Raw genomic sequence first — 27,476 nt, forward strand, 5'->3', positions numbered from 1 at the left:
CAGAACGATACCTGGGAAAATTTGGCTGCCATTAGAGTTTTCTTCTTCACTTTTATTTTCCTCCCCGAATCCAGGTGTAGATCTCCCTACAACTGCCATCTCTTGTGTAGCCTGTGGAGTTTGTGTCCAGCGTTTTAAGTCAGTGTTTGTAGAGGCTGTAATAAAGTGCAGGAGTGGGGTCATGAGGCGAAAATTGGGGTCCAAAGTAAGTGTGACCAGATCTTGAATCCTGGTTGGAATGACACATGTGTTACGGGAGACCCTGAACACATCAGTCCCTTGTACAAAGTTGCTCCAGGCTTCTTGGAATAAAGACAAGGCTCTCTGGTTCTCGACAGCTGGCAATGTCTGGAACCTCTTGTGGACACAAAGAGAACACACACGCTCACGCAGACATTCATGCATACACACGACACACATACGCATGCACGCGGACACTGGTTCACACACGTGCGTATGCATGCCATACACACACGTGCACACATGCATGCTAGTGAGCACACGTATACATGTGCTCACTAACACACACATATGCAGCCACACTCAGGATTGCCTGCAGGCGTGTGACTGTCTCCTCTGCCTGAACCATCTTGACCTGCCCCCACGACTCCCCCATCCCCTCCCCAGGCTGGTCCCCATGCATGCCTCACTTCCTCTAAATCCTCTCCTGACCCCTTGGATGAGACCACTTACCCTCCCCACCAGCCCAGCTCCCTGGTGCTGCCTGAAAGAGAAGTTACTACGCTGCTCTCCAACCACTTGTTTACTAGTCCTTGGCTCCCAACTACAAGTTCACCCTGAGATATAAATAGAGGATGAACCTGAAAGTGTGCCTCTCCCAGAAATTTACACAGTAATAGCTCTGATTGGCTGGTTTTGGAATGAAGCCTTTGGTGTGGTCGCCAGGGAGGAGGAGGAATTTTAAAAACAAGACTTGGGAGGGAGAGGGAGAACATTCCTGGCATCTCTGAAGTGTATCTATCAGAAGTTAGTTCCATTTCCTACTCTTAAATCCCCAGTGCCGGAACATCCCATCATTATTCCTAGAAGAGCCCTACAGAATTTCAATCCCAGGTTCCCTGAGTGCTATTTCGAGTGTCTTCTAGTCATTCTGTAGAAAGCAGTCAATACATGTTGGTTTTTTATTCCTAATGTCTGGTTTCTGCATCTACAGTGTGTGTCTTTAAAGGGGAGGGACTGTGTTTCCTAAATCTCTTGTGTCCTCTTTGTCCCCTATGCACTAATACAGAATTGGCATATGTTAGGTGCTCAAAAAAAAAAATTTTTTTTTTTTTTACTTATATAGAGAACTTGATCCAATTTATCTTTCTCTTGTGAACTATGCCCGTGGCCACCCAGGCATACCCAATATTCCTCTCATTCATGAGCCCTGCTCCAAGCAGGATCAAGTTGAGTTACCATGAGTGAAGGAGATGAGCGGGCATGGGGAGGTGACAGGGGCTGGCCAAACCTTGGAACCAAAGCACCAAAGCTGATCCCAGGGTGGTGCCAGACAGAAGGCAGTTGGGGCAAGAGGGGGAGGAGAGAGGAAGCTGGAGGGGCTGAAACCCTCATAGCAGCTGGGTTGGGCCAGTGCTGATCTCAGGGGCCCAGGCTTAAAATCCAGGTTCTACTTGCAATACTTGGATGATGCCTCCAGGCCTCCTGGATAAAGTGTCACCTCCTCACCTCTTTCACCAGCATTCATAGCCAGGCCTCACCTCTTCGTTTTCAGCAACTCCTCAGCCAGAAGCCCTGGGGTCCAGCACGGCCATGGCTCCCCAGGCCCAGAAGTGTTAACAACTCCTCTTCATCACGCCTCCCTGAGTTGTTCTCTCTGCCTAGAAATGCCCACGCCCACACTCTCCGCCTGGAAAATGACTTTTTCTCTGAGGCCCTGACGAAGTGCGCTTTCCTTTTTGAAACCTTGTCCAGCCCCCTCTGCCAGCTCCGCCTCTGTGCTACAATGGGGACCATCTCTCTTGCTACCTTGGCTCTCCTTACACTGTATCCCGAATGATCCATAAGACCCAAGTGATCATCCGCTAATCCATTCAAGACTTTGCCCTTCTTCGGCACCTTTGGTATTTCAGTAGCTACTCTGGGCACTGGTGACCCAAAGTTGAACAGAACGGGCCCTCAAAGAGCACAGAGCAGTCTCAACACATAAACACATAGGTATGACATGATGGCCAGAGGGTGAAGGAATCGGGGCATATGCGGGCCATGGAGAGGCAGGAGAAGAATCTAAGGCCAGCATGTCCCTCCTCTGCTAAAACCCTTCCCACAGCTTCCCTTTGCACTTGAAGATAAACTGAAGCCCTCACTTTGCCTTTAAAGCCCCCATGACCCACGCCCTGCTGGTCCTGCTCCCGTTCCAACCCTCCCTTATTCTCCAGGTTCCAACGCCCCTGCCTCCCACTGCCGTTTGGACACACCAAGCCCCTTCTGTCTCAGAGCCCGCACACTTGCTATACCTCTGCCTCATCACACCGCTCCCCCCTTGCTCCTGTCCTTCAGTCTCGCTCAGATGGCACCTCCTCAAAAAGACAGAGGTGCTTCCCCTGACCACCTTCTCCAATGTTATCGTCATTCAATACCTACCGCGCTCACCCTCTGTGATGTAAACTGCTCTTGTTTGTCTGTTTTCTTCTTTGATTATGTGCCTGGTTAGTGTTTTCCCCACCCGGTTATCAGTTGTAAGGAAGCTTGTGCTTGTTTGCCATCCTGTCCGAACTCCCAAAGAAAGAGTGGAATAAAAATGCGTGGACCGACACCGGGGTCAGATGGGCCAGGACGACCCTGAGTTCCATCACGTACGGCCCACATGACCTTCAGCAAGGGATTTCATCCCTTCTAGTTCAGTGTCCTCATCTGTCAAATGGGTGAAAACGCTTGCCTTGCAGGGTGGGTCTGAGGGTGAAGACAGCCTGTTATTAAATGCCCCGGCCCCTGGTGCCACGGGGGCTGAGTGGTTACACAAAGGAGGAAGAGAACCAGCAGCCCACCGCTCTGAGCGCTGACGTCATGGGCTCTCCACTCTAGCCTGTGCCAGACCACAGATTGAGAAATGGAGAGGGATTCAGGCTCCAAGGAAGAGGGTCAGTCCCAGCTGCAAACAGTCAGCCGAGTCCCAGCCCTGTATTGCTGTTTGGACCAAGCCACCCCAGCCCATCCGCTCCACCGTAGCCTAAACAACACATCCACTACCAGCTCGCCATCTCTCCCTCACTGCCCCTCCTTGCTCCTCACACGTCAAAACTGGCAGACAACCAGAGCCTCTGATCGACCGAATGACTGATTCACTGTGAAGTATCTGAAAGGAAAATCGTAAGACTTGAACTAAAACTATAACTATGAGCAGCCCAAGGCGTTGTCTGTCCATGGACAGCAGGGGAGAGCTGGGTTCTGCCTGGAGCTTCTGGCTGTTTCTAGGAGCTCTGGGGCAGATGGACTGCAGGAGAAGCTGTGGGCAGCCTCGCAAGAACCCACCGAGTTACCCACACCCCTTGCATTAAACACTGAATACTAGCACCTATTAAGACTCTGTACCATTTTTCTATTGCCGCTGTAACAAATTACCACAAACTTAGTGGCTTCAAACAACACAAATTTATTATTCTACAGTCCTGGAGGTCAGAGGTCTAAAATGGGTTTCACTGGACTAAAATTCAACTGTCAGCCGAGCTGTGTTTCTCCTGGAAGCTCTAGGAGAGAATCCTTCCCTTGCCTTTTCCAGCTTCTGGAACTGCCTGCATTCGCTGGCCGATAGCCCTGTCTGCTACATTTGAAATTCGATTAATAGCATAGCATCTTCCAGCCTCTGACTCTCACCCTCCTGCCTCATTCTTACGAGGACCCTTGTGGGAGTCTTCCCATCTCAAGATCCTTACCTTAATCACATTTGCAAAGTCACTTTTGCCTTGGAGGTCACATATTCACAGAGTCTGGGGATTAGGACGTGGACATCTTTAGGGGGGCATTATTCTGCCTATCAGCAGGATGCTGCCTTCAGCAGGATGAGCTTGGTTTGGGGGCACCAGCCTGGAACTCGGCCTCCTGCCTCGCTACCGACTCTGTTCAAAGTAGAACTCAGTGCAGGCCAATGGCTCACTTTCCTTGGCAAGTCGTACTGGTTGCTGGGGCTCAGCTGGGCCACAGAGGAACCAGCCAGGCCAGGCAGCAGCCTCAAGCCTGAAGGCTGAGCCCAGGCTTCTCTGGAAGAAGGTGAAGCGTGTGGCCTGCTCACCACCCTTGTACAGGTCCTCGATGTTCACATCCTGTGGGAGCAAGGTGGTCGCCGCGGGATGAGGCTACTGGTAAAGATGTCAGCCCCAGAGGCCTCCAGGGGGTGGTCAATAAGGGACTTTACGGAGAGGTTCTATACCCGGGGAACTGCCTTCTGCGGGTTCTGGAGGGCAGGGGTCTTGGTGCTAGGTGCAGAGGGAAGGAGAGGAATGTGTGGACCTGGCCAGGAATCCACAGATGGGTGCAGAGATGCCAGAGTATCCTGGAAGCCATGTCTGCAGGGTCCCCTAGAACAGGGTGTGGTTTCTCACCTCCAGCTGCAGGGAAGGCCCCTCTTCTGTCTCCACACAGGCCAGGCAGCGACTGCCTCCCTGGAGTCCCAGGAAGATGGGGACTTTGGTGCGGTCCAGGCCTCTGTTGGGAAGTATGCAGATCTTCTCTGGGAGGGAAGAGAGACGAGAGCCAGGAGATGAGAGGGATTCAGATCGCAAGCTCTCAGTGAGCTAAGCCCAGGCAGGAAGGAACCGGGTCAGGCCTGGCCCCTGCATGTGGGCTGCTAGGCGAGCCAGGACCCCTGCAGCGGCCACGACACCCTCCGAAAGAGAGGTCCTCAGCTGTTCCCTGCGTCTTTTCACTGTTACCAGAGGCAGGAGGGAAGGGGAAAGCCTGTGGAAGGTGGAGCATGAGTGTGTCCGAGGGGGTGAAGCCCAGACGCTCACCTGCACAGCAGTCGTCCGCACTGGGATCTCCTACCAGGAGCTGGTCACCTCTTAAGTATAGAGCCTTCTGATCTGCATCCTTAATTCTGGAACAGGATGGCAGTGCTGATGGCCTGCTCCCTTCAGGCACCACCAAACCCCAAAGTCCTTGCCCCTCCACACTCTGAAAGTACCACACTGAGCATTTAGGGGTTCTTCTCTCTTCCACACATGAGAAGTGGGTATACAACTCCACCCAAGAACAGGTGAAACCAGGTCAGCCTTAAGGCCAGGGAAGGTCTTCTGGGGCTCGAGATTCTCAGAGGCTTCCTTTACCAGGCTTGGGCTCTGTCGGGGCCCTGGGGGCACTGAGGAAAGCCAGTACCTTCTCACTGAGGTGTAGACAGAGTTTTCCCGATTATGCCGGCCCTTTTGCATGCCCGTCCTGAGAAATCTCCTAATGAGGCTCAGATATCTGTGGGATGTAGTAAGCCTTATCCCAGATTTTCTGAGCCTGCCCCAATTTTACATAAATGTTTATTCTCTTCAGTGAAGGGATTCATTGAGTATATAATAAAGTGTGGCTTGCTTTTCCAATATCTTAAGGGCTTTCTTATAGAACAAAATCCAGGAATCAGGAAAAAAAAATCCAACGTGACAGAAGGTGTGCCAACATTGCCCCCCCCCCACCGTTCCACGCGAGGTATGCCCTGGGGTGGGCCCACATTCTAGGAGCCAGACTTAGGAGGTCAGCAAAGAGCTCGAACAGGGTGTGATTACAGGCATTTGGGGTTGGCAGAGTTTCCATTGATGGGCCTGGGAGGGTAAATACGTGCTGGGGAGCAGGGAGGAAACCACAATGAGTGTGTGCAACATCAAAGTCACACAGGTTATTAGCCTGGTCGCTTGGCTGGTTTCAAAACGTCTGTCAGCCACTCTCAGGACCCGGGGAGCCCTCCCTACCTCCTCTGGGCCAATGCCATCGCCTCCAGGAGATTTTTCTCTCTCAATAACAGCTAATTATAATACCCTTAGCTAATGACTGTATGTGTTTAAAGTAGGTTCACTTGTACAATAAAAATAAAGATCTCAAAAGAGCCTAGGCTTGCCAACCAGCATTCTCTCTCCAACCTGGATGACCAGGACTTGTCTGTAACTCATCTGCGAGCCACATTCTATTTGGAGACCAGAACCCAAGTTAGATACCCCAAAGTGCTGATATCTGTTTTGTCATTTGGGTGCTTTATACACAGGTGTTTTGCCTTCCCAGCCACGTGGCAACTTCCTAGAGGTCCTGATTGGCCCCCTCACGTCCAGGACAGGACAGACCCATGCAGGAGCCGCAGCAATGCAACCCAGAAGTCAGTTCTGCTTTTGGCTCATTCCTCAAAGGACTGGAGGTAGTTTCCAATGAGAAATCACAGGCAATAAAGTGTAAGCTATAAGTAAAGTCTCAAATGTCAAATGAGGTAACAGTGAGAGTTGGCAGTGCATGCTGGGAGCAAAGGCCACAGAGACCGACGTGTGAAGATGCTGTCTCTGAGATTCAAAATTGTTCCTGAGCTTCTGGAGAGAGGAGGTTGGAGTGGCACAGAGAGTGTGGGTCCCGGCTCTGTGATACATGAGGTCATTGATCTAGCCTCTTTGAGCTTCGGTTTCCAAATCTGACCGGACTTAGGCGCGTTCCCCTTGTAGGTTACTCAGGATGGAGGCAAGGCATCTTGGATGCTCAGGGAAGAGGGCTATTGTTAGCATGCTTATGATTAAACTTAATTAGGGGGCACTTGAGAGTTCTCAGGTGAGAAGGAGCCGCATCCCTCCCCTGGACCTTCCTGCCCTCTTCCCACGTCATCTCCAGACCTCCAGTTGGAAAGGATGGACTCCCGGGAGACTTACGTGTAGTATCTTGCCATGGGCAGGGAGCACATTCTTGCAATCCTGGGTGACTGGTCCTTGCTGAGGGGGAAGAAAAGACAGGCTGTCAGAAAAGGAGGGTATTATAAGGGTGGGGCTGGGGGGACAGACCCCCTGAGGGGCCCCGAATCACTGAATCACAAAGCAGAAAGATCTCACTAAGCTGCTTATCTATAATTGGCCTGATGGAATCCACCAAGGTCTCCCCAGCCCAGCAAGCTCCAGGCATCTCTGCTTCGCCCTGCTTTGGGGTCATCTGGCAGGGGTGTGAGCCAGTGACATGTGAGTGGTGCTAGCTTGGGGGAACTGAAGAACAGGTTCCCCGAAGAGTTTGGCCAGGACTACTTCCTGGGGCTGAGACTAGGGTGGGGTGTGCTCCAGCCTCACAGTTTGAGGATGAGCTGAGCTCAAATCCTGTCTCACTGCCCAGCCTAGCCGTAGAGTCACCGCACCTCTCCCGGAGCTTCGGGAATAGCAGCGCTCCCAGGAGCCATCTCCAGCCCGCTGCTGGAGGGTGCAGGGTCTCCCTGCAGAGTTAGAAAGCCTCATTCAAGGAACTAGAATGTTTTCCCAAGATTGTGAAAGAGAGACCATCCAAACTCCCCCATGATGCTCCAGATGGAAAATAGGACAGGCCCTGAGATATAGAGACTTGTGTTCTTGAGGATGAGTGATCTCAACTGAAGCCAGTGTCCCCTTATTAATCCCACACCACAGTTTCACAACAGCTCTGCTCCTTCCGGTTGGATTATCCTGCCCTAGAACTTGACCCTAAAATGACCACCTTTAGAAAGACCATTCCAGAACCTAGCATGGAAAAAAACCCAGAGCCATTCAGGGCATGAGGGTGGTAGCCATTAGAAAATAGCCTGGAAAAGTAAATGCAAGGGTAGCTGGGGCTGGGGTGCACCCAGTAGATCTGATTCTCACAGGGTAAGAAAACAAAATAGAAGAAGAAAGAGAAGATAGCAGAAAATAAGAGGGGACAGGGGAAAAGGGGTGGGCAGAAAGGAGTAGGGCTCAGAGAGAGAGAGAGAGAGAAAGAATGACACTGAAGGACATTTGGGGAAGTGGGTGAGGAGGAACAGGTTGATGATGACAGCAGAGCTTCTAGTCATGCCAGCAGCTCCGAGCTCCAGGACCCAGTGTTAGTACTGGATTTGCCATGCGGTCACCTTGGACAAGTCATTTCCCACCTCCTAGGCTTGGCAGCGGGCATTTAAGTGTTGGTGAGAATAACGAATAACAGGGCATCTCTAGGATTCTGGATGGATATTGGTGACATGAATCAAAGTCTTAAACTATTCTACATACTCTGTAATTTCATTTGTTGCCCTTTCTCTAAGGGAAAGTAATGGATTGCCCAAATGTTTAATTATGTTCACTACATCATTTCGGACAATAGCAAGAAGTTGGATATAAGCTAAACGTCCAATAACATGTCATTGGTTTAAAAATTATGGCAGGGCGCCTGGGTGACTCAGTCGGTTAAACATCTGATTTCGGCTCAGGTCATGATCTCACAGTTCGTGAGTTTGGGCCCTGTCTCAGCCTCTGTGCTGATGGCTCAGAACCTGGAGCTACTTCAGATGCTGTCTTCCCCTCTCTCTCTGCCCCTTCCCCACTTGCACTCTGTGTGTGTCTCTCTCTCTCTCAAAAATAAATAAACATTTAAAAATTTTTAATTAAAAAATAAAAATAAAAATAAAAATTATGGCAAGTTAAGTAAATAAGAAACATGTACATTAAACAGGTACACTAAAGATGATATTGTGGAAGAACATTTTATGACACGAAATGTTCAAAATACGTTAAGTGGAAAATTCAGGTTATGAAGAATGTGTACATTACTATTCCATCTAAAGCCACACACATGGAGAGACACAAACAGGAACAAAGACTGCCCATGTTGTTCTCTTTGGCTGACAGGGTTATGAGTGATATTTTCTTCAGCTCTCTTAACATTTTCCCCATATGAACATGATTCTCCTTTGTAGTGTAAAGTAAGTTTTGTTTTCAATAATTAAAATCAGCTAAAGTCATTGGCTCCCAAGCGCACCTGCCCATCAGTCACCTGGGGGACTCTGGATAAGTACTATTCCCTGTGCTGAAGGTTCTGATTCGCCAGGGCTTGAAGTGACTCCATGATCAGCCAGGCTTCGGAACTGGTATACCATCTCAGTTTTTCTCCCTCTCCAATGAACATGTAAATCACCTGACAATTCTGGTTCCCTAGATCTGGGGTAGAAACTGAGACCGTGCATTTCAAACATGCAACCAAGTGAGATTAACGCCGCTCGTCCCTGGCCACACTTTTGAGTAGCAGAGGGCTAGACAGATGATCCCCCAGCCCAGATACGCCATTAGCAGCGTGGCCTCAATGCAAGCACACTTGGTGCTGTGCTCTCTCTCATCCAAACTACTGGGGCTTCTTTGGTTGTAGCAGCAAAAATATGGGCAGCCTAGTAGCTATGCCAAGGCCTGGCCAGGGCCGATCAAATGGAGGGCTCCATGTGAGGATGATGACTCCCACTCTTGGTCAGTGTCGGTGCAAGAGACGGGCAGAAATTCAGGGCTTGTCCAGTCCAGCCAGATCCCCTGGGGCCCCAGAAGCCTCCTGTCCCAACCCCAAATTCCAGTGTTTCCCCCAAAGACTCTCTTATCAGGCACCCCCTGCCTGGGTCTGGCTAGACTGTGATGAAGTAAACAGGAGTGAGAAGCTGGCTTCTAGCCCATCAGAGAGCGTGGGGTCCTGATGCTGAGTCTGTCATGGTCCCTCCCAATGCACCACACACTCCATTCCCTAAGATTTCCCTTCCCTATTGTCTCCAAGTGACCTTTCACCGGACTTTGGCCTATAGTCCTCCCTGGACACCATCTCTGGCTGTCTCAGATTTCATCAATCCACCCGTCCTGAGTCAAAAACCACTACCAAGTAGCATTAGGCATTTCTCTATCACACCCTCTTCTCATTCTCCTACACATTTTCTGTGTGAACTATGTTCTCTCCAAGACCACTATTAACCCCTGTGGAGCCAAATCAAGACTCTTTTGATTCCTCTAATATTTGGCTACTGCCTCCTTGGAACTCTTGACACTGATTGACTCCCTTTGCACTTCATTTTCCCCTTCTCAGGTCCATGTAGATTCTCTCTTCCATTTGGGGGCATCCCTCAGGCTGGAAGTCACACATCTAAGTCTTAAGCACTTGTATCACATGCCCCACAGAGTTGCAATTCACACATCCCTCAGGCTGGAAGTCACACATCTAAGTCTTAAGCACTTCTATCACATGCCCCCCAGAGTTGCAATTCATACATTTCCACATCTGCACTGATCATCTTGGTCTGATGCCTCCCAAGCCCAGACTGAACACCCTACTGTATCTCCAGCAGACTATAGGACACCCCCCTTTGGACATCCTGCCATCACACCCAACAAATAGATCTGAAGCCAAATCTATCTTCTCCTCCTCCTAGCCCATTCATCTCCCCACTTTTCCTTACTCTGTATCTGATTTACCAATAAGTTCTGATAATTTATTCTTTAAAATGTAACTTTGTCCAAAAAAATAAATAAAAATTAAAAAAGTAATAATAAAATGTAACTTTGTCTTCTTCATAGCCATTAGACCTGTGCCTGTATTCCTGGTTTTTCTCCCTTCAATCCAGCCCAACCTATGTGAGGTACCTGGACCTACATTCTAAGTACTGCTTTCACAATATCCCTGCTCATCCCTGGAGTCTACAATGGCTGTCCATTTCATCACCATCTGGCCCCGATTCACTTGCATGAGTGTATCTCACTTCTCTGTGGACACTAAACCACCCCTCCAGGCACATGACCTCTTCCTTATCTTCCCAGAGGGCATGCTCAAAGTTGTCTTTGGTTTCCCTGCCTCAAAAGCTATCCCTCCTCCTTGCCGTCCATTCAGATCTTTTAATTATCAGGTCAGAGTAACAGCTCAGGCATACAAGGTTGTGACACTTAACCTCCAATTCTCAGTTTCAGCATCTATAAAATTAGAGTCTGTGGTTATTAAAGATTCTTTCCAGATCAAACTACCTGTGATTCCATGACTCAAAGTTTAATGAATCTTTCCTTTACTATTGCAACCCTACTCTGAACTCCTATTAAATCTCACTGTATTGTGTATTGTTCTATATATAGACATTCATTTCCATAAAAGTTAACAATATCTTGATCCATGAAATGTGGCTTCTAACTCCCTCCAACCACCCTGACACACATGTATGCTTATAAGCAGGACATAGAAACACAGCAAGGTTGGGTTCTGGACCTAGCTCTGCTACCAATTCATATTGCCACCCTTTGGGGCAAAAGTCCCTTTTTGTCCCTGGGCCTCCAACTTGTTATCATTAGGACGAGAGGCTAGGTAAGGCCACTATTGCTCAAAACTAAATTTCACAATGAAATTTTACACAGAAACCTGATGAAAGTAAAATGGATAAAGGGGACCTTCTTTTGCTGAGTCAGAGAATGATGGTGACTCCAGAACCCTGCTAACACTGTCCTTGACCACGGAAGCAGGCACCAGGACATATCCAAAGAACTCCAAGCCTCACCACATACTGTGAAATACCACCGGCTTAGCTGATTTCTTCTGAAATTACTTTCTAAAATCTATGGTTCTAAATATTTAAAAATCTTGACTTGGCTTAAACTATACCTTCTCTCAAATTTTTTCTATGTGCTTTCAGGCTTATTCAGCATCCTACTACGTTCCGTGGAGGAGATACCTCGTTATCTAGAGAGCTTGTCAGGAGGAGTTAAGGGAGGGGGCATATCAGAGATATTAACAGAAGGGAGAAGGAAAGTGAGAAAGAGCGATAGAATACTGCCTACCAACCACTGACCTTCAATCCTGGGTGCCTGAAAGGTCCGAATGATTTCTCCCGGGCATTTGCCCTGAGTTTATACTGTCGGGTCAGGGTGGGTCAAGCCTGCAGCAATCTTTATAATTGGTTCCAGGATGGGGAAGAAGAGCCTAGGGATTTCACAATGTCTTTAGCACAGTATGGATAATAAGAAGGTGGGGGCATTAATGAGTGTTTGTTGAAGGGGGAGAGAGTCACCCATAAAGCCCTGGCAGAAGCCAGGCACTGGGCCCCTGCTCATAGCTACTGTCATTGACACTGTTATTGGTGCTTTCAGTAGCCACATAAACAGCCTTGGGGTCAGATGTCTTCATGTCACCTTCCCTTTGGTGCCCCATGGGGCTCCATCCTAGACTTAGAGGGATAGAAAAGGCAAGAGTGAATGGGTCTGAGGGGCCCAAAGACAGAGTGACCTTTAGTGTTTTAAGCCAGGCTGTGGCCAGTGAGGCAACGTGAGAGAGTGGACTGATGGCATTGCAAAGATGGCCCTGTTTGGAAAGAGGGGAGGGAAGTCTCTGCTTTTCAACAGGTCCTATTAGCTAGTATTAGGCTGATGAGACAGAGCATCTGAGGAAACCTACCTACAGAGGACATGGACCTTAGACCCATCCTGGGACTGGGCAGCCACCATGTGCCCTGGACTGCTAGGACACATGGCACAGTGGGAACAGGGCAGGGGTAAAGAATAGTCAAGCATCTAATTGATATTACTTAACTCAGTCCATCTATTCACCCATTTGTCCAGCCAGCCATCCACCCAGCCATCCATTCATCTACTCACAAGGGGTAGAGAAGCTTGGCATAGCATTCTCTGGGGACCATATGCCTTATTGTAATACTCACTATTATGTCATTTGCACAGTTCCACAAAGGGCTTGGTAAGGAGGTAGGAGAGGCCAACCCACATGCAGATGTCTGAAGAGGGAGAGACAAGAAAAGATGGGCAGGGAAGGGACCCAATTTGTGTTTCCTAAGGCTGACAGTCATTCTTCACCCCTCTCCCAGTCTCTTCTCTCTCCGTGGAAAGGCCCAAAGCATGGGGTATTATGCCAGGCAATCAATGGGCATTTACTGAGCATTTACACTGCTGTGTGACAAAGATGTGCATTACATAGTCCCTGTTGTTAGGCAGCTTCACAGTCCAGCTGGGGAGCTAAGTCATAAACACTTAAAAAGATCATTAAGGAGACCAGACTCTCTAATCTGCAGAACAAGGGCATATTGGAAACAATAGATGCAGAGAATCTCCTCGAGTAAAAAAATTCCTAGAATTCTTTTTATGACTTAGACATGGCATATAGGTTCCCTCTAAATGGAGAGACCTGTGCTATGGCATCCCTGGGACATAGTTAATCAGGCTTTGCTTCAACACCTCCACAACCTCTTAAAGAAACCCTAACAACATGTGTGATCTTTGCGGTTAAAATTTTTGGGTCACACATAATTTCTATCAATCGGTCCTGCTTGTACCTCCTGGAATTACACAGGACAAGTTTATTTTTCTGGTAGGCAGAGCTCTGAGTGCTTGAATGGAGCTCTCTGTGTATTGCTTCTCCAGGATAAAGACCCTCAGCTTCCTAGCCTCTGCCCTTGTGACTTGCTCTTGGGACACTCTCTACTATTCAGGACCCACTCAGTCCTCAATGCCTACAACCGACACAAACTCCATGTGATGTGGGCATTACACCTCTGTAAATACAGGTCAAGCAGGGTGCTTATACTGAAATTGAAGAAATCTAAAACCACTGTATCTTTTTCATATAAACAGTCGTGATGCCAGGGTCCCCCAGCCCAAACACTTCTAAGGTAGCATTTTACATTCCTTCCTTTTCTGTTGACTCACGTCAGCTCATCCTTGCTAACGCCATTTTGAATTCTATCATCCTACAGATGATGAAGCAATCACTGCAGGCTGGAGAAAGCTTCCAGAGTGAGGCAGAGGCAGAATTTCAGCTGCCTCTTGAAGGGTGGGCCCATTTAGATGGGTGGAGAAGAGAGAAGAAATATTCCAGGGTGGAGGAATAGTTTCCACTGTCTGTATTCACGGGTTTCCAATTATTTGTCAAACATTATTTGAGGTGCTTGGAAACAAACTGATACAGCCTTGACCTTGAGGTCACTTCAGGGGCCACAGACCGCAAATCAATTCTTACAACGAGGGGAAGTTAACATAGCAATGTAGCACAGTCAGAGCAGATGACCAGATGCCTCAATTCAGCAAAGGCTTCTCGGAGGAGGAGACAAGGTGAGAGTATGGCTGGGCCTGTGAGCAAAGACAGAGTGTGAACTAGGTCTGCAGAAGCAAGCCTGGTGCCCAGAGCCCGTGTTCTCGGCCCTCCTGAGAGGTCTCTGGAGGCACTTGTGCTGTCTGCTACCCGAGACCTTCAGCTACATCGGGGTCTCAGCCGCTCCACGGAGACAGAGGCTTCCGGCCTGGCCACCTCCTTACTAGTGCCTCAGCAGAATCTGAACCTGCCAGGCTGGTCTGACTGGTGAGGTGCAGGCAGAATCCCTGGGACTCAGATTTGAGCCTCTCCTCTGGCTTCTGTTTTCATCTCCCAGAGTTTAGGTAGGGACGCTGGAGTCACAGTCCCTGGCATGTAGAACTAGAGGTGTAAAGGTAATCAAGGAGGAGCTAAACCTTGCAGGAACAGAGACTATTCAGCATATTTAGCATGATCAGTTTTTACGTAGAATGTTGGGGAAATTAAAGCGCCGGTGTTGATTTTGAGAAGGAAAATGAAAATACTGGAGAAAATTACAATCATAATAAAAGAAATGTGTTTATTTCTCTTTCCTGTGTATTAGTTATCTATTGCTGTGTAACTAGTGACCCTGAAACTTAGCAACTGAAAGCAACAAACACGTATTTTCTAGCACAGTTTCTGGGGGTTTGGGAATCTAGACCAGCTTAGCCAGGTGGTTCTGCTTCAGAGTCTCTCCTGAGGTGGCAGTCAAGCTGTCCCCAGGGTCGCCTCATCTGAAGGCCTGACTGGGGCTGGGGGAGCTGCTTCCAAATGCACTCATGTGGCAGTTGGTAAGAGGCTTCATTTTTCAACACATGGGTTTCTCTACAGAGCTGCTTATGCCATGGCAGCTAACTTCCCCCCAGAGCAAGTGAACAAAGAAACAGAGAAAACAAGATAAAACCTACAGTCTTTTATAACCAAATCTCAGAAATGGCATAGTATTATTCCTGCCATGTTCTGTTGGTCACAGAGACAACGTGGGTACAATGTGGGAGGGGACACAGACACTGTGAGATGGGGTCATCAGCAGCTGTGTTAATTCATAGGGCTGCCACAACCAATCCCCACAAAGTTGGTGGTTTAAAGCAACAAAAATTTGTTCTCTCACAGTTCAGGAGACTAGAGAGCCATACTCCTTCTGAAGGGTTTGGAAAGAATTCTTCTTTGCCTCTTCCTCACTTCTGGTGATTGCCTCAGTCATGGCATTTCTTGCCTTACTGCTGCATGAGGGCAATCTCAGGCTCCATCTTCACATGGCCTTCTTCCTGGGTCTCCTCTGGGTCTCTGTTTGTCCTTTCCTCTTCTTGCAAGGATACCAGCCGTGTTGGATTTAGAGCGTGCCGCCCCCCTCCCCCAATACAACATGACCTCTTGACTAATTGCATCTGCGAAGAACCCATTTCCAAATAAGGTCATGGTCTAAGGTTCCCAGAAGGACACGAATCCGGGGGAACACTATTCAACCAGCACAGGTCCCTTTGGAGGCTGAAACCCACACTCTGAAATCTCAGGGAGTTGTGACCACTCCAGGTCCAGGATGGTTCTTTCTGTAAATTCCTTCTCCAGGAGATTCCAACCACACTAACTAACTTATGCTTTTTCTTGGCAGCTCTGTTGAGGTCTGTTTTCTCATTCTCACTACTGCTGCTCAGAGCAGCAGATCTTAATTCAACATGAATTTTACTCAAGGAAGTGGATGCGGAGGACCATCAGAAATACTGTCTGCTCTGTTTTCCTCAAGGTTAACTTACTTATTACACAAGGAATCCATCTTCATTGTATAACAATTAGAAAAATGCAAATAAATAAAAGAACAAAAAGAAGAATCACCTGTGATACCACCACTCCAACATTGCTAAAATCGAAGGAAACTCTTACAGACTTTTTTCTATGCAGAAATATATAGATAGGCATTTTTTTTAATTAAAATGAAATTATAGGATATGCGACTTTGTAATTTGCTCTCCTTACTTAATACGTCGTAAGAATCTTTCCATGTGAGTGGACACCAGCATCTTGGATTTTAATGGTATCTCGGGTCTCAGAATGTATGACATGCCTGCCTGGCCATTCTTCAGTCTTCTGAGCTGGAGCCACTTCCTCACACACCACCACCCTCTCCTGCCATGGCTAGAGCACAAGGATAGGATGGAAAAAAATAGCATACAATGTCAGCTGAGTTAAAGGGAAGAGGGAAGGGGCTGGGCCTTGTGCCCCTAACTCTATGACCTCCCTCTCCTGCACAGTGGTGCACGAAAGGACCTCATGTGGGCAGCTAGTGGCCCTAATAGGCTCAACTGGGATGGGCTGCCCTGTGGGCTCAGGGGTACTGGCTGAGTTACCATAAAGCATGAAGGATTTCTACCACTCCCTGCACCCTGACCCGTAAGGAACCTTTTTATGTGACTCCCAGTTCATCTCATATGGTTTTTGCAAGGTGCCACGAGAGCAGCAGCACCCAACAGGGAAAGAAACTGTGGCCTAAGCCCCGAATCGCAAAAGAATTCACCCAAACTGGGAACCAAAAGGGAGAGTGGCCAAATGCGCAGCCAGAGGTGGGGTCCCTGAGAGCAGAGGGGGTGGCTGCCATCAGTGTCCTCTTCCACCTTCACCCCTGCCTGAGCTGGCTCTGCCCAGGGAGTTCTGGGGGCACATTGCCCTAGTCACACTGCTGGAAGTAGAAGTCCGTGATGGGGCTGTCCCAGCTGGCATCCTCTGAGAGTTGGGTGAGTCTGAGAGGCTGGTCTGCTTCCAGCACAGTGCAGAGGAACCAGCCTGGGTAGGCAGCTGACTCAAAGCTGGAGGTGAGCCCTGTGTCTCGCCGGTAGAAAGTGAAGCTCTTGGATTCCTTGGCACCGAGGTAGAGCTCCATGATATTTACTGGCTGTGAGCAGAAGGGCATGGCAGGTGAGGGGAAAGGAGTGGGGGAGGCAGGAGAGCTGGGCTGGGAGCACGGAGAGGCAGGGCTGCAATCAACAGAACCCCACAAGGGAGAGGAGCTTGGGCCCCAGGACACCCAGCTCAGTGGTTTCAGCATCTGCTGGCTTTGTGAGATCAGAGAGCAAGGATGTCCCAACAGGACTCACCTCTAGTTTCAGAGTCGGTTCCTGCCCCGTCCCACATGACAGGCACTGGCTCCCTCCCTGGACACCCAGGATGACTGGAGAGAGCTTGGCGTCCAGAGACCGATTGGGGACAACACTGATCTCCTCGCCTAGAGAAAGGAAGTCAGATGCAGAGGCCTTGACTGCCCTTCCCTCCCTCTCCCTGCATCATGGACTTTGGAGAGCAGGACCTGTGTGAGACCTCCTGTCCCCAGACTGAGAAGAAGGGAATCCTGTTAGCAGCTGTCACCTAGGGAAGGGTGGTCTCCCGTCAGTTGGCCCAGTGACATCAAGGGACATAAGCACATTGTACCACCTCCCACCCCATGCCCACCCCCTGGTCCAGGCTCAAATTTTCAAGTCTTCTCTAGTCCCCAGGAAGATTTGACCACTTCCTTTAATGCCGCTTGACCCTCTGGCCTCTTTTCGGAAACTCGATTGGATAAGCCTCTCATCAGGGTTATTTGGACATGTTCTACCACCTGTGAGATTCCTGAGACCAGAAGAGGGTCTCATTCTTCTCTGTACCATCCCCCACTACTCATACAAACACATGCACACATGCACTCACATATACATACATGCAAGCATGCACACGTGCACGCACACGCACACAGGCTATACAAGTGTCCCAAGTGGCCAGGTATGTGCTGTTCTAGAGAGAAGACCTGCCACAGTGTACGGGGCAGAAGGAGTAAGCCCACCAGCCACCTGGGTCCCACCACTCTGAGTGACCAGGAATCCCCAGAGAGCAGAGGGGACCCAGGGTAAAGGGGCAGAAAACCACTCCCACATGGGAATAAAGGCCTAGAGAGCCTGTTTTAGATCTCTCCTCAGCACTGGATCCCAGGAAAAGAAATGTTTGGTCTAAGTCCACCTCTGAGGGAAGGACAAAGCATTCATCTTGGAAATATTCCCCATCTCTGCATAGAGGCCTCAGGTGGCGTTGGGGCATGTGTCCTCACTTTGCTGGAAGATACTGTAGTTTATTTGTCCTTGTTCAGGGTCTGCTTTTATGATGCCCCATCCACTGTGTCAGGCCTGGGCTCTGTAGGTCTGTGCCAGTTTGCATGCCTGTTCTAAGCCCTCTTCAGGCCCCGTCCCCTCAGAGTGTCTAGGGAAGTGGTGTCGTGTTTTGCCACCAACCTTGGATGATGTTCCCTGCATGCAGCCTTCCAGCTAGAAGCTGGTTATCATGCAGATAAAGCACCTTCAATTCTGCATCCTTCATCCTGCAACATCAGGACAGGATGACACTTAGTTAGGGGAGGAGTGGGTGCTCCAGCTTGCTGGGCTCTACAGAGTCCCACTCTCTCCCTCTCCTCTGCCAGGAGCAACAGTCCAACCTTCTTCCCAGCCCTGCTGGGCTCATACCCTACCAATGGGACAACAACTGGACTCCAACAACAATGGGACTGCACCTGAGTCTTGGATTTGCTCTTCCACCCCATTCAATCTTTGCTACACCAACCAATCTCTTCCATGGGTGATGTTGGAAAAGAAACTGGACTGTGAGTCAGAGTCCTGGGTGCTTGTCTGGCTCGCCACCATTATTTCCAGATCACAACAGACAAGTCACTTGACCACTCTGGGCCTGAGGCTCCCCACTGCTAAATTAAGACAATGGGTTAGATAACGCCCAGGCCTTTCCCAAATGAAAATCTGATTCTTCAGTCATTATTGAAGACATCAAGGCACATTTACTTCCACTTATTAATTGTGGGATATCTTTAAATTTGAAATGAAAGAATTTCATTTTTGAAATGAAAGAATTTATTTTTCATCTCTGATCTCAGTTGATTTTCCAACATCCTATGAGGTGAAAAGATACATCCCAAAGTGGGTCTCTTCAGATATTATATGGAAACAAGCACGCTGCGTGCAAACTGGTTCAATGGTAGCTAAACATAAACAAATCTGTACTTCAGAGTTGCTAACATGCGGAATTACGCCATGGTTCTCTTATGCGGAGACGTAGAAAGCAATATTTCCCACACTTCTTGATCACGGGGCACCACTGTATCAAGCGAGCTCATAGGACTGGGGTTCCACTGAACACACCTTGCGAAAAGCTATAGTAGACTCTCGGTTCAGAGAGAGCAGGGACCATTTTTGCTCATTAGTGCAAAGTCCAGAACACGGCAGACTGCCTGGCTCAGTACATGCCAGGAGACAGACAGACTGACTAGTTTTGCCCCAAAGGGCAGCAAGGATGTAGCAGAGCAGAGCCACTGGATGGACATTAATATTCACCCCAGTGGGTGGTAACAGCTCCAAGCTGGGTCTCCCGACTTCCATCCTCATTATGGATACATGAAGCTGCAGCTCGACACAGAGTGATTCACTTGCTCCCCTTCTCATCGGAGAACCCCCATGAGGTGGCCAGCCTCAGCCTGACGAAGGCTGGAAAAACTTTCCTTAGGACAGTGAGGGGCTGTTCATAACTGCCCAGCTGCCCACCCACCTGCACTCTGAGCAGCCACAGCCCCTCCCTACGCAGAAAGGATGGACAACAGGTCTACCTGGAGCTTAACTTCTCCCCAGAGGACACAGCCCATCAGAGGCTCAGATACTCACCGAAAGCACAGCGCCCCACTCAGGACCATCTTGAGTTTCACAGTGTGTAGACTCTCCTGTTTTGAAATAACACAAAATCTTAGGCGGAAATAGAGGTTGAGCTGGCAGGGGCCTGGGTAGCAAGCAGCGTTCTGACCCCACCCCCTCAGCATGGGAACATCCCCCCCAGAGCAGGGGATTCCAGGTCTGGGGTCAGGAGAGAGCCTCGGCCCTGCTGGGGAGAATGAAGCCCAGCTCCCCAAAGGACACCTCAGAATGCTCCTTTCTCCTGGCAGAGCCCGCGGTATCTGCCTACTCCTCCGAGGTGCCACAGCCCTTTTAATAATGCACTAGGGAGGAGCCCCTGAAACTGCCACAGGCTGAGGAGGAGCGGGGTGTCCCAGGTATTTCACACCACCCGAAGCCTCCAGAAACACCTGCTGTTCCTTACCTCTCCCAGGGAAGGAAGGTTCTGGAGATAATCTTCTTTTAGCAATTCTGAGGAACTTCCCTGAAGCTTTCCAGCGCTTCCCAGCACTCAGCTCCTGGACTTCAAGTGCTTCCAGACCCAAAGACTGCAGTGCAGATAGCCCCCCCAGGCAAGCAGATTTTAGAACAAACCCCCCTTCCTCCCCCTTCCTTCCTTCCTTCCTTCCTTCCTTCCTTCCTTCCTTCCTTCCTTCCTTCCTTCCCTCCTCCCTTCCTGACTTTGCCAAGCCTATGGAAAATGCTGGAGGTGGGGTTTTCCTGTGTAGGCAATGTTTAGTCTACATGTTCACTGTAGAAAAACCTGAAAATCCAGATCAGGAAAAAAAAAAGTGAATACTTGTGTTCTGTGAGTGTGCCACCAGAAAGCCAATGAAAACAGTTTTCCTCTGCATACATACACACGTAACTGTCAACAGTGTTTCACAGAAACCTACACTAGATTCAACTTGCTTTTTTCATATAGCAAATAGCAGAATATCTTTCCATACCAAATATGAATGATGCAACATTGAATAGCTGAATACATTTCATTATATAGATGCAGCATCATTTATTATAGCAATGAATTATTAGTTTATTATTATTTGCTTGAAAATCATGTTGTGACAAATCTTTTGCATCAACATCTTTGCTCATGCATTTGATTATTTCCTCAGAAAGTAAAATCTAGCTCATGCCATCTGTGATTGACCTTTCTCCAGTACCTGACTGGCAAAATAAAATGTGATTGGATAACAATTCATGCAGTTTCAACACCTCCATACATTCTCTGTGATGGATCTGAATTAAAGGTAGAGGGCAGTGCATAATAACAATTTAATTATATCTTGAGTGCCATTGATAGCAATTTATTGTTCAGGTATCAATGTTAAAGAAATTGCATTCCAGCCTATAGACTAAAAAACCCTTACAGCATTCAGGAATAAATAAAATATCAAGTTATTCTAATGTGAAAAACACCTGCCAAAACATTTTAAAATCATTAAATGGACCAAATGGAAATGACACTGAAATCATTGCAGAAAAAGAACAAAACCAAAAGGAAACTCCAGAAGGTGTTGTCCTATCAGCAAAATGGGTTTAAGCAGACAGGCTTTCATTTGTAAAGTGATTATAGAGAAGTACATATTGTTTCACCCAAAAAAGTAAAACACCAATCTCCCTGGGCTCTGATCCTCTAACCCCAGTGAATTGCACCCACGTGCCCACAGGACACGTGTGTGGGGCTTCAAAAGCTCTGTCCTCCTCTGGGGCGCCTGGGTGGCGCAGTCGGTTAAGCGTCCGATTTCAGCCAGGTCACGATCTCGCGGTCCGTGAGTTCGAGCCCCGCATCAGGCTCTGGGCTGATGGCTCAGAGCCTGGAGCCTGTTTCCGATTCTGTGTCTCCCTCTCTCTCTGCCCCTCCCCCGTTCATGCTCTGTCTCTCTCTGTCCCAAAAATAAATAAACGTTGAAAAAAAAAAAAATCAAAAGCTCTGTCCTCATTCTGACTAACATGAAATGATGCCAATGCATGGCTGTCCCCCTCCAGATGGGGTGACTTGCTGAGGGTGCAGGGGGATGTTTCCGCCAGCTGTGTTTGCTCCGCAATGTGTTTCACGGTGATGGGTACAGGACAAATGGATGGAGAGGTGAATGAAGGAGCTAAGACGGTGAAAATATAAATAAATAAATAAATAAATAAATAAATAAATAAATAAATAAATAAATAAAATAAAATAAAATAAAACAAAACGAGCCCTCATTAAGAAAGTTAAGTTCTTGGGGCACCTGAATGGCTCAGTTGGTTAAATGTCTGACTTCGGCTCAGGTCACGATCTCTTGATTCGTGAGTTCCAGCTTCGTGGCAGGCTCTGTGCTGACAGCTCGGAGTCTGGAGCCTGCTTCAAATTCTGTGTCTCCCTCTGTCTCTTCCCCTCCCCTGCTCATACTCTGTCTCTCTCTATCTCTCAAAAATGAGTAAACGCTAAAAAAAAAATTAGAAAAAAAAAGTTAAGTCCTTCAATCTTGAAAAAAGACAAAATGGTGACCACATGTGCTTTCAATGTTGCATTGGAACATCATGGAACAGGCTCCACCAGTGGTTACTCAATTCTCTAGGAAACGGATGCCTTGGCTTGACTTATGATGGTGGAGTAGATACCAGATTCTGTGAAGTTAGATGTGAACTAAGAAGAGAGAGATAAATTGCAAATCATTTCTGCCTGATAAAAAATATAGCATCCAAAGGGTGCAGTTTTATTGCCTTGCAATTCATTAAGCAGGGTTTTGTTTTTGTTTTTCTTAATCTAAGTCAGCCAACCCATTCCACCATTTCTTTCCTGACTGATCGTATCTTTTGAATCAGTTTCATCGTCCTGCTGATTCCTTCATTTATTAACAATGGTAAATCTTTGGCACATGCCCACTTTGTGTTTGTATGAGAGTTATATTTTGGACTTGTTGAAAACTAAACTGGTAATACTTAAGACAATGTCATTTCGCCCCAAGTCACACATCACGTGTGGTGGTTTTAAAATCTGTCCACAAATTCTTTAATACTCTACCATTTAAGAGGTGGAGCTTAATTTTCCTTCAAGTGTGGCCTGGACTTAGTCACTTGCTTCCAAAGAATCTACTACCTGGTAGAAGTGACTTGTCACATCTGAGGCTAGATCACAAAAGGTATTGTAGCTTCTTCCTGATCTTTCTTGGCTCTCACCCCCGGGGGGAGCCAGCTGCCAGGTGAGGAGGACACTCCAGCAGGCTGTGGAGAGGCCCACGTGGTGGAGAACTGAGGCCTCCTGACAACAGCTATGTGTGAGCAATCTTAGAAACAGGCCCCACATCTTCATTCCAGCCTTCGGATGAGGCAGCCCTGATGACATCTTGACTGCAGCTTCATGAGGAGCCCTGAGCCAGACCCAGATAATGCCACTCTTCTGATTCCGGATTCTGAGAACCTCTGTGGAATAATGCTTGCTGTTTGAAGCCGCGGCTAAGGCTTGGAATACTTTGTTACACGGCAATAGGTAACGAATACACTTTGCCATCACTATGGGGCATTTCTGCTCCTGTTCTCTTTTCATTCTCCTCAGTCTTCAGTGGGTGTCTTCCCTTCTTAGGAAACATCTCAAGTCTTCATGGACTTTATATGGCCATGGAGGTTGCCCCAGAAGCTGTCCCAGTCTGCAGAGGGGTAATGCTTCCCCATGGTGATTCTCACCACCTTTGTGAGATTGGCAGTGCCCCGGAGTGGGGTATGGTTCCTGCTCTTGCTGTGGAGATGAGGAATCAAACAGCACAAGGGACACACCTGTATCAGTGTGTAAGCACACATTCACAAGCAGTTTAGTAAAACAGTAATTTTTTATTAGGAAGATACATTTCACAATAATTTAAAATGACCAGTATCCATTTGGTGTTCACTATGTCCCTAGAATTATGTGTAGTGGGTTTTTTTTCTATTTCATGAGAACTTTCCCATTTTATGCTCATAACTGCCCTGTGTTGTAAATGCTATTATTATCTCTGTTTCATGGATGTGGAAACCAAGTACAGAAAGGTTAATTATGTTGCCTGATACGAAACCAATAATTAGTATTGGTCAGAACCAAATCCAGAAAAGCTAAATCTAAAGCTGTTGACCACAGGATACAACACGGCAGTCAGAGGGAGCCTTCCTCAGTCGGCCTCAGATCATGTAACTCTTCTGGTCCCTGAGTCTCTGAGAGTAAGAGGCAAGTCTCTGCCATGCTCCCAGGCCCCACAAAACCAGGCTGTCATTAACTCTTGACCATGTTCTTTGATCACACCATGCAGTAACTCAAGCCCATGGACCTCTTGCTCTTTCTTGAACAAGCCAGGCACAGTCCTGCCTCAGGGCCTTTCCACCGGCTATTGTCTCTGCCTAGGAACTTCAAGATATGAGTGTGGCTCATTCCCTTACATCCTTAAAGCCTTTGCTAAAATATCACCTTCTCCGTGAGACCAATACTCATCATCCTATTCTTTCCTTTCCTGCTATCACACTCCCCTTACCATGCTCTATTTCTTCCCAGCACTCATCATCTGTTAATACATTGTATAATTCAGCTGTGTGTTATGGGTATTATTCATCAGCTCCCCCGCCAAACCCTGCTGGAAGATAAACTCATACAAGGGAGCTGTTTCCTGTCTATTCTGTTCATTAGTGTATTCCGAGCACTTTATGGGCCTGGTATACAGTATGCCTTAAAAAAATTTTTTTTTTTTAACATTTACTCATTTTTGAGAGACAGAGGGAGACAGAGCATGAACAGGGGAGAGGCAGACAGAGAGGGAGACACAGAATCTGAAGCAGGCTCCAGGTTCTGAGCTGTCAGCACAGAGCCTGACACAGGGCTTGAACCCACGAACTATGAGATCATGACCTGAGCTAAAGTCAGACGCTTAACCAACTGAGTCACCCAGGTGCCCCACACAGTATGCCTTTAATAAATAATATTGCACTAACACTGAACAAGTTGTATGCTGTTTCACATTGAAAAGGCCAGACAATTGTCTCACGTTTTGCTCGCAGTAATGATCTTTTTATTTCTCAGAGAACTTTGATGCTTCTGGGTCCTCATTCTCTTAACACAGCAGTTAAGACCATGGTAGACATACTTGGGCCAGTGGGCCAACATGGGCCCTCTGTTTGTTTTCTAAACAAAGCTTTATTGGAACACAGCCACGCTCATTTGTTTACAGTCTGTGGGTCCTTCTACACCACAATGGCAGAGTTGAGTATCTGTGACAGAAACTGCATAGGGTGCAAAACGTAAGATATTTACTGTGTGGCCCTTGATAGGAAAATGTTTGCCAAACTCTGGTCAAGACCATCTTGATTCCAGTCCTAAATCTGTCACTTATTACTATATGTCTTTGGCCAAGTTGTTTAATCTTTCTGGGGTTTGGAGTTCTCATCTGCAAAATGGGGATAAAAAATAGTACTGGCTCAGGGGTGGTTGTTAAGATTAAAGGAGTTAATGTTTGTGCAGTGTTTAGAGCAGTGCCCGGCACAGGCAGGTGCTTAAATGTCAGCTGTATCATCCTCCTCCTCATCAGCCACGTGGCCTGGGGGAATTTGCCTCATCTCTCTGATTCCATGATTCATCTCACCTCATTTGCATTTTTCGTAAAGAAAAGAGGAACAAACCACCTCACCGGGTTGTCATGAGGATGGATGAAACAGAGGCTGTGAAGAGCAAGGTCAGCACTTATCACAAACCCGCAGGCACCTCCTTCCTACCCACCCACCCACCCCTGTTTCCCACCTCTCCGGCACCCCTCCCCAGGTATGTAAAGAAAACCCTGAGAACGTGGCAGAGGCCATGTTTACATTGACCTAAATGTGAGGCTAGCTCAAGACTAAACACTTCCTTGCCCGTGTGCAAATGCATCTTACCTGACCCAGAGAGGGAGAAGGCCCCACCTGAGCACATGCAAATCCCTTACAGGAAAGGTTAACATTTGCTGCATATTCACTGGGTCAAGCATTATCTCGAAAGCAATATAGGCATTGTGCCATCGGGCCTGTGAAGTGAGTGCAATTTTTATTCCCATTGAACTGTTAAGACAAAGTCAGGCATGGAGAGATTAAGTAACTAAAGCCAAGGTCACAAACTAGTAAGAGATGGACCTGGTGTTAGTACTCTGGCAATTCAATTTCATACTAACTCATCCCCATTCCCCACTGTGAACGAATAAACCATGTAATGCTTATAGATTCAAGCAATCAAGGAATGGTGGGCAGAGCTGGAGGCCAGAGGGGCTCCCTTCCAGGAGTCTTTTGCAGAAAGGACCAAGGGGCTTCTTGAGAAGAACAGAGGCTTCAAAAAAGTCAGAAGAAACCAACAGAGTCAGTCCAGAGACAAAGGGCTCCCACCAAGACAGAGTGTGGTACACATCAGGACAGAGGGAATTCTTCATTCCCTAGAGTGACTTTTCGTGGCTTAGAACAACCACGAAGGCCCTACCTGGCATAGGGGAGATGGTGGTGACACATAGACACACAGCCTCCAGGGAGCTGTGAACAGAAGGTTACCTCCTACCACAGCCCAGGACCCCTACCCCAACTACAGCCACATCCTGTGGTCGCTGTGGGGAGCAACAGAAGGGAAGGTGCTACTTGGCTCACAGCATATTTGAGTTAACACTGGAAACCCTGTGAAATCACAGGGAAGTTTGTGGGTCATGTCACTGCAGCCAGAACGTGCTGAGCCAGAACGTGTTGCTTTGTTGTTTTTGCTTAGTCCCCTGGCATCTTCCAGGGTGGGGGGTCTAGGGAAGGGCCAGTTCTACAAGCTGGAACCGGGGAGTGTGTAGACAACGATGGGGCGAGACTCATGTGTGTCACACCTACGGGCAGTTTCTCCTGAGTCACCAAGGACAGAAGAGCCATTGGCAACCTCCTCACCTCAGATCATGGTGAGACCCTCCAAAGCAGGTCCAGGTGCTTTGTTCATCTGTACTTCTGAGGCCTCCAAGAGTCTGAGGACTCACCTCCCACAGATTGTGTGGTTTGGCCATTGCTGGACCTCTGTCCACAGAACAGCTAGGACGTGAACCAGATTCTGTAGCTGAAAATTGGAAATAAGCCAGTTGTGGAAAGGAAAAGCCAACAGGTCAGGAAGAGTACCGGTCTGGCCCCATCTTTGCTTTCTGGGCCATAGCCTCCTCCTGTCCAGCCAAAGCACAGGCTCTGGGTGCAAGGCTATGACCCCACAGGGAGGCCACTCTTGGCCAGGCTGGATTGGACAGTCTTTCCTCCGCAGGGTTTGTTTTTTTGTTTTTTGTCTCCTTCCACAGAGGACCTGGACCAGTGAGCATCCATAGCAGAATTAGACAAGGCCAGGCCAACTGCCTTGGGGCTCCCCCAGAGGAGGCCTCAAGCCTTCCTTCGCTCTGACTGTGACACTTAGCACTGATGGAGTAGAACCATCTCCTTTCACAAACGCCTCAAGAACCAGGGATTACTTCTTTTTTTAATATCTATATGCTGCTGTGGCCGAGGTCAAAGAGGTTGTTGCCTGTTTTCTCCTCTAGGATTTTGATGGTCTTCTGTCTCACATTATACACTGTATGTTAGCTAACTTGACGATAAATTATTTTTTAAAAAAGCAGAACTCTGGGGCACCTGGGTGGCTCCGTTGGTTAGGCGGCCGACTTCGGCTCAGGTCGTGATCTCGCGGTCCGTGAGTTCGAGCCCCGCGTCGGGCTCTGGGCTGATAGCTCGAAGCCTGGAGCCTGCTTGTTTTTGTGTCTCCCTCTCTCTCTGCCCCTCCCCCGTTCATGCTCTGTCTCTCTCTGCCTTTCAAAA

General features: G+C 48.1%; 2 protein-coding genes across 5 annotated transcripts; both read right to left on the reverse strand.

Annotated features, from left to right (window-relative positions):
• On the reverse strand, nucleotides 1–17,179 carry IL1F10 (interleukin 1 family member 10). Of its 3 annotated transcripts, XR_004343432.1 has the most exons (6): nucleotides 15,979–16,198; nucleotides 6,843–6,902; nucleotides 4,968–5,053; nucleotides 4,560–4,687; nucleotides 3,894–4,280; nucleotides 1–155 (listed from the first exon to the last, which is right to left on the reverse strand). XR_004343432.1 is itself a non-coding variant. In XM_032592681.1 (5 exons), the coding sequence occupies exons 2-5, from the start codon at nucleotides 6,872–6,874 to the stop codon at nucleotides 4,068–4,070; spliced, it is 459 nt and encodes a 152-aa protein (XP_032448572.1). In that variant the 5' UTR covers nucleotides 6,875–6,902; nucleotides 17,094–17,179; the 3' UTR covers nucleotides 3,601–4,067. The 3 variants fall into 3 exon arrangements, 2 of the variants coding, with proteins under 2 accessions (XP_032448572.1, XP_032448571.1); XM_032592681.1 differs by lacking the exons at nucleotides 1–155; nucleotides 15,979–16,198 and adding an exon at nucleotides 17,094–17,179 and having other exon boundaries at nucleotides 3,601–4,280; XM_032592680.1 differs by lacking the exon at nucleotides 1–155 and having other exon boundaries at nucleotides 3,601–4,280.
• LOC115510836 (interleukin-36 receptor antagonist protein) lies at nucleotides 14,523–27,335 on the reverse strand. 2 transcript variants are annotated; one of them, XM_030311119.2, is made up of 8 exons: nucleotides 27,294–27,335; nucleotides 26,574–26,736; nucleotides 22,702–23,450; nucleotides 20,119–20,242; nucleotides 19,689–19,744; nucleotides 18,258–18,343; nucleotides 17,094–17,221; nucleotides 14,523–16,891 (listed from the first exon to the last, which is right to left on the reverse strand). In XM_030311119.2, exons 5-8 carry the CDS (start codon nucleotides 19,715–19,717, stop codon nucleotides 16,667–16,669), a joined length of 468 nt encoding a protein of 155 aa, XP_030166979.1. In that variant the 5' UTR covers nucleotides 19,718–19,744; nucleotides 20,119–20,242; nucleotides 22,702–23,450; nucleotides 26,574–26,736; nucleotides 27,294–27,335; the 3' UTR covers nucleotides 14,523–16,666. The 2 variants fall into 2 exon arrangements, with proteins under 2 accessions (XP_030166979.1, XP_030166980.1); XM_030311120.1 differs by lacking the exons at nucleotides 22,702–23,450; nucleotides 26,574–26,736; nucleotides 27,294–27,335 and adding an exon at nucleotides 21,926–21,957.
• Between the last annotated feature and the right edge of the window lie 141 nt (nucleotides 27,336–27,476).

This window comes from Lynx canadensis, chromosome A3, assembly GCF_007474595.2.
Source record: "Lynx canadensis isolate LIC74 chromosome A3, mLynCan4.pri.v2, whole genome shotgun sequence".
NCBI lineage: Eukaryota > Metazoa > Chordata > Mammalia > Carnivora > Felidae > Lynx > Lynx canadensis.

What these genes read in the sequence shown, in the direction of transcription:
- LOC115510836 (XM_030311119.2), bottom strand. Translation starts at nt 19,717, where the DNA reads ATGGTCCTGAGTGGGGCGCTGTGCTTTCG. An exon ending in AGTGGGGCGCTGTGCTTTCG is followed by an intron (nt 18,344 to 19,688) that starts GTGAGTATCTGA and finishes CTGATGTTGCAG; the next exon opens with GATGAAGGATGCAGAATTGA. An exon ending in TGCAGGGAACATCATCCAAG is followed by an intron (nt 17,222 to 18,257) that starts GTTGGTGGCAAA and finishes TCCTTTCTCTAG; the next exon opens with GCGAGGAGATCAGTGTTGTC.
- IL1F10 (XM_032592680.1), bottom strand. Translation starts at nt 16,172, where the DNA reads ATGCTATTTTTTTCCATCCTATCCTTGTGCTCTAGCCATGGCAGGAGA. An exon ending in AGATTCTTACGACGTATTAA is followed by an intron (nt 6,903 to 15,978) that starts GTAAGGAGAGCA and finishes CTTCCCCCTCAG; the next exon opens with CAAGGACCAGTCACCCAGGA. An exon ending in CCCATGGCAAGATACTACAC is followed by an intron (nt 5,054 to 6,842) that starts GTAAGTCTCCCG and finishes ATCCTGTTCCAG; the next exon opens with AATTAAGGATGCAGATCAGA.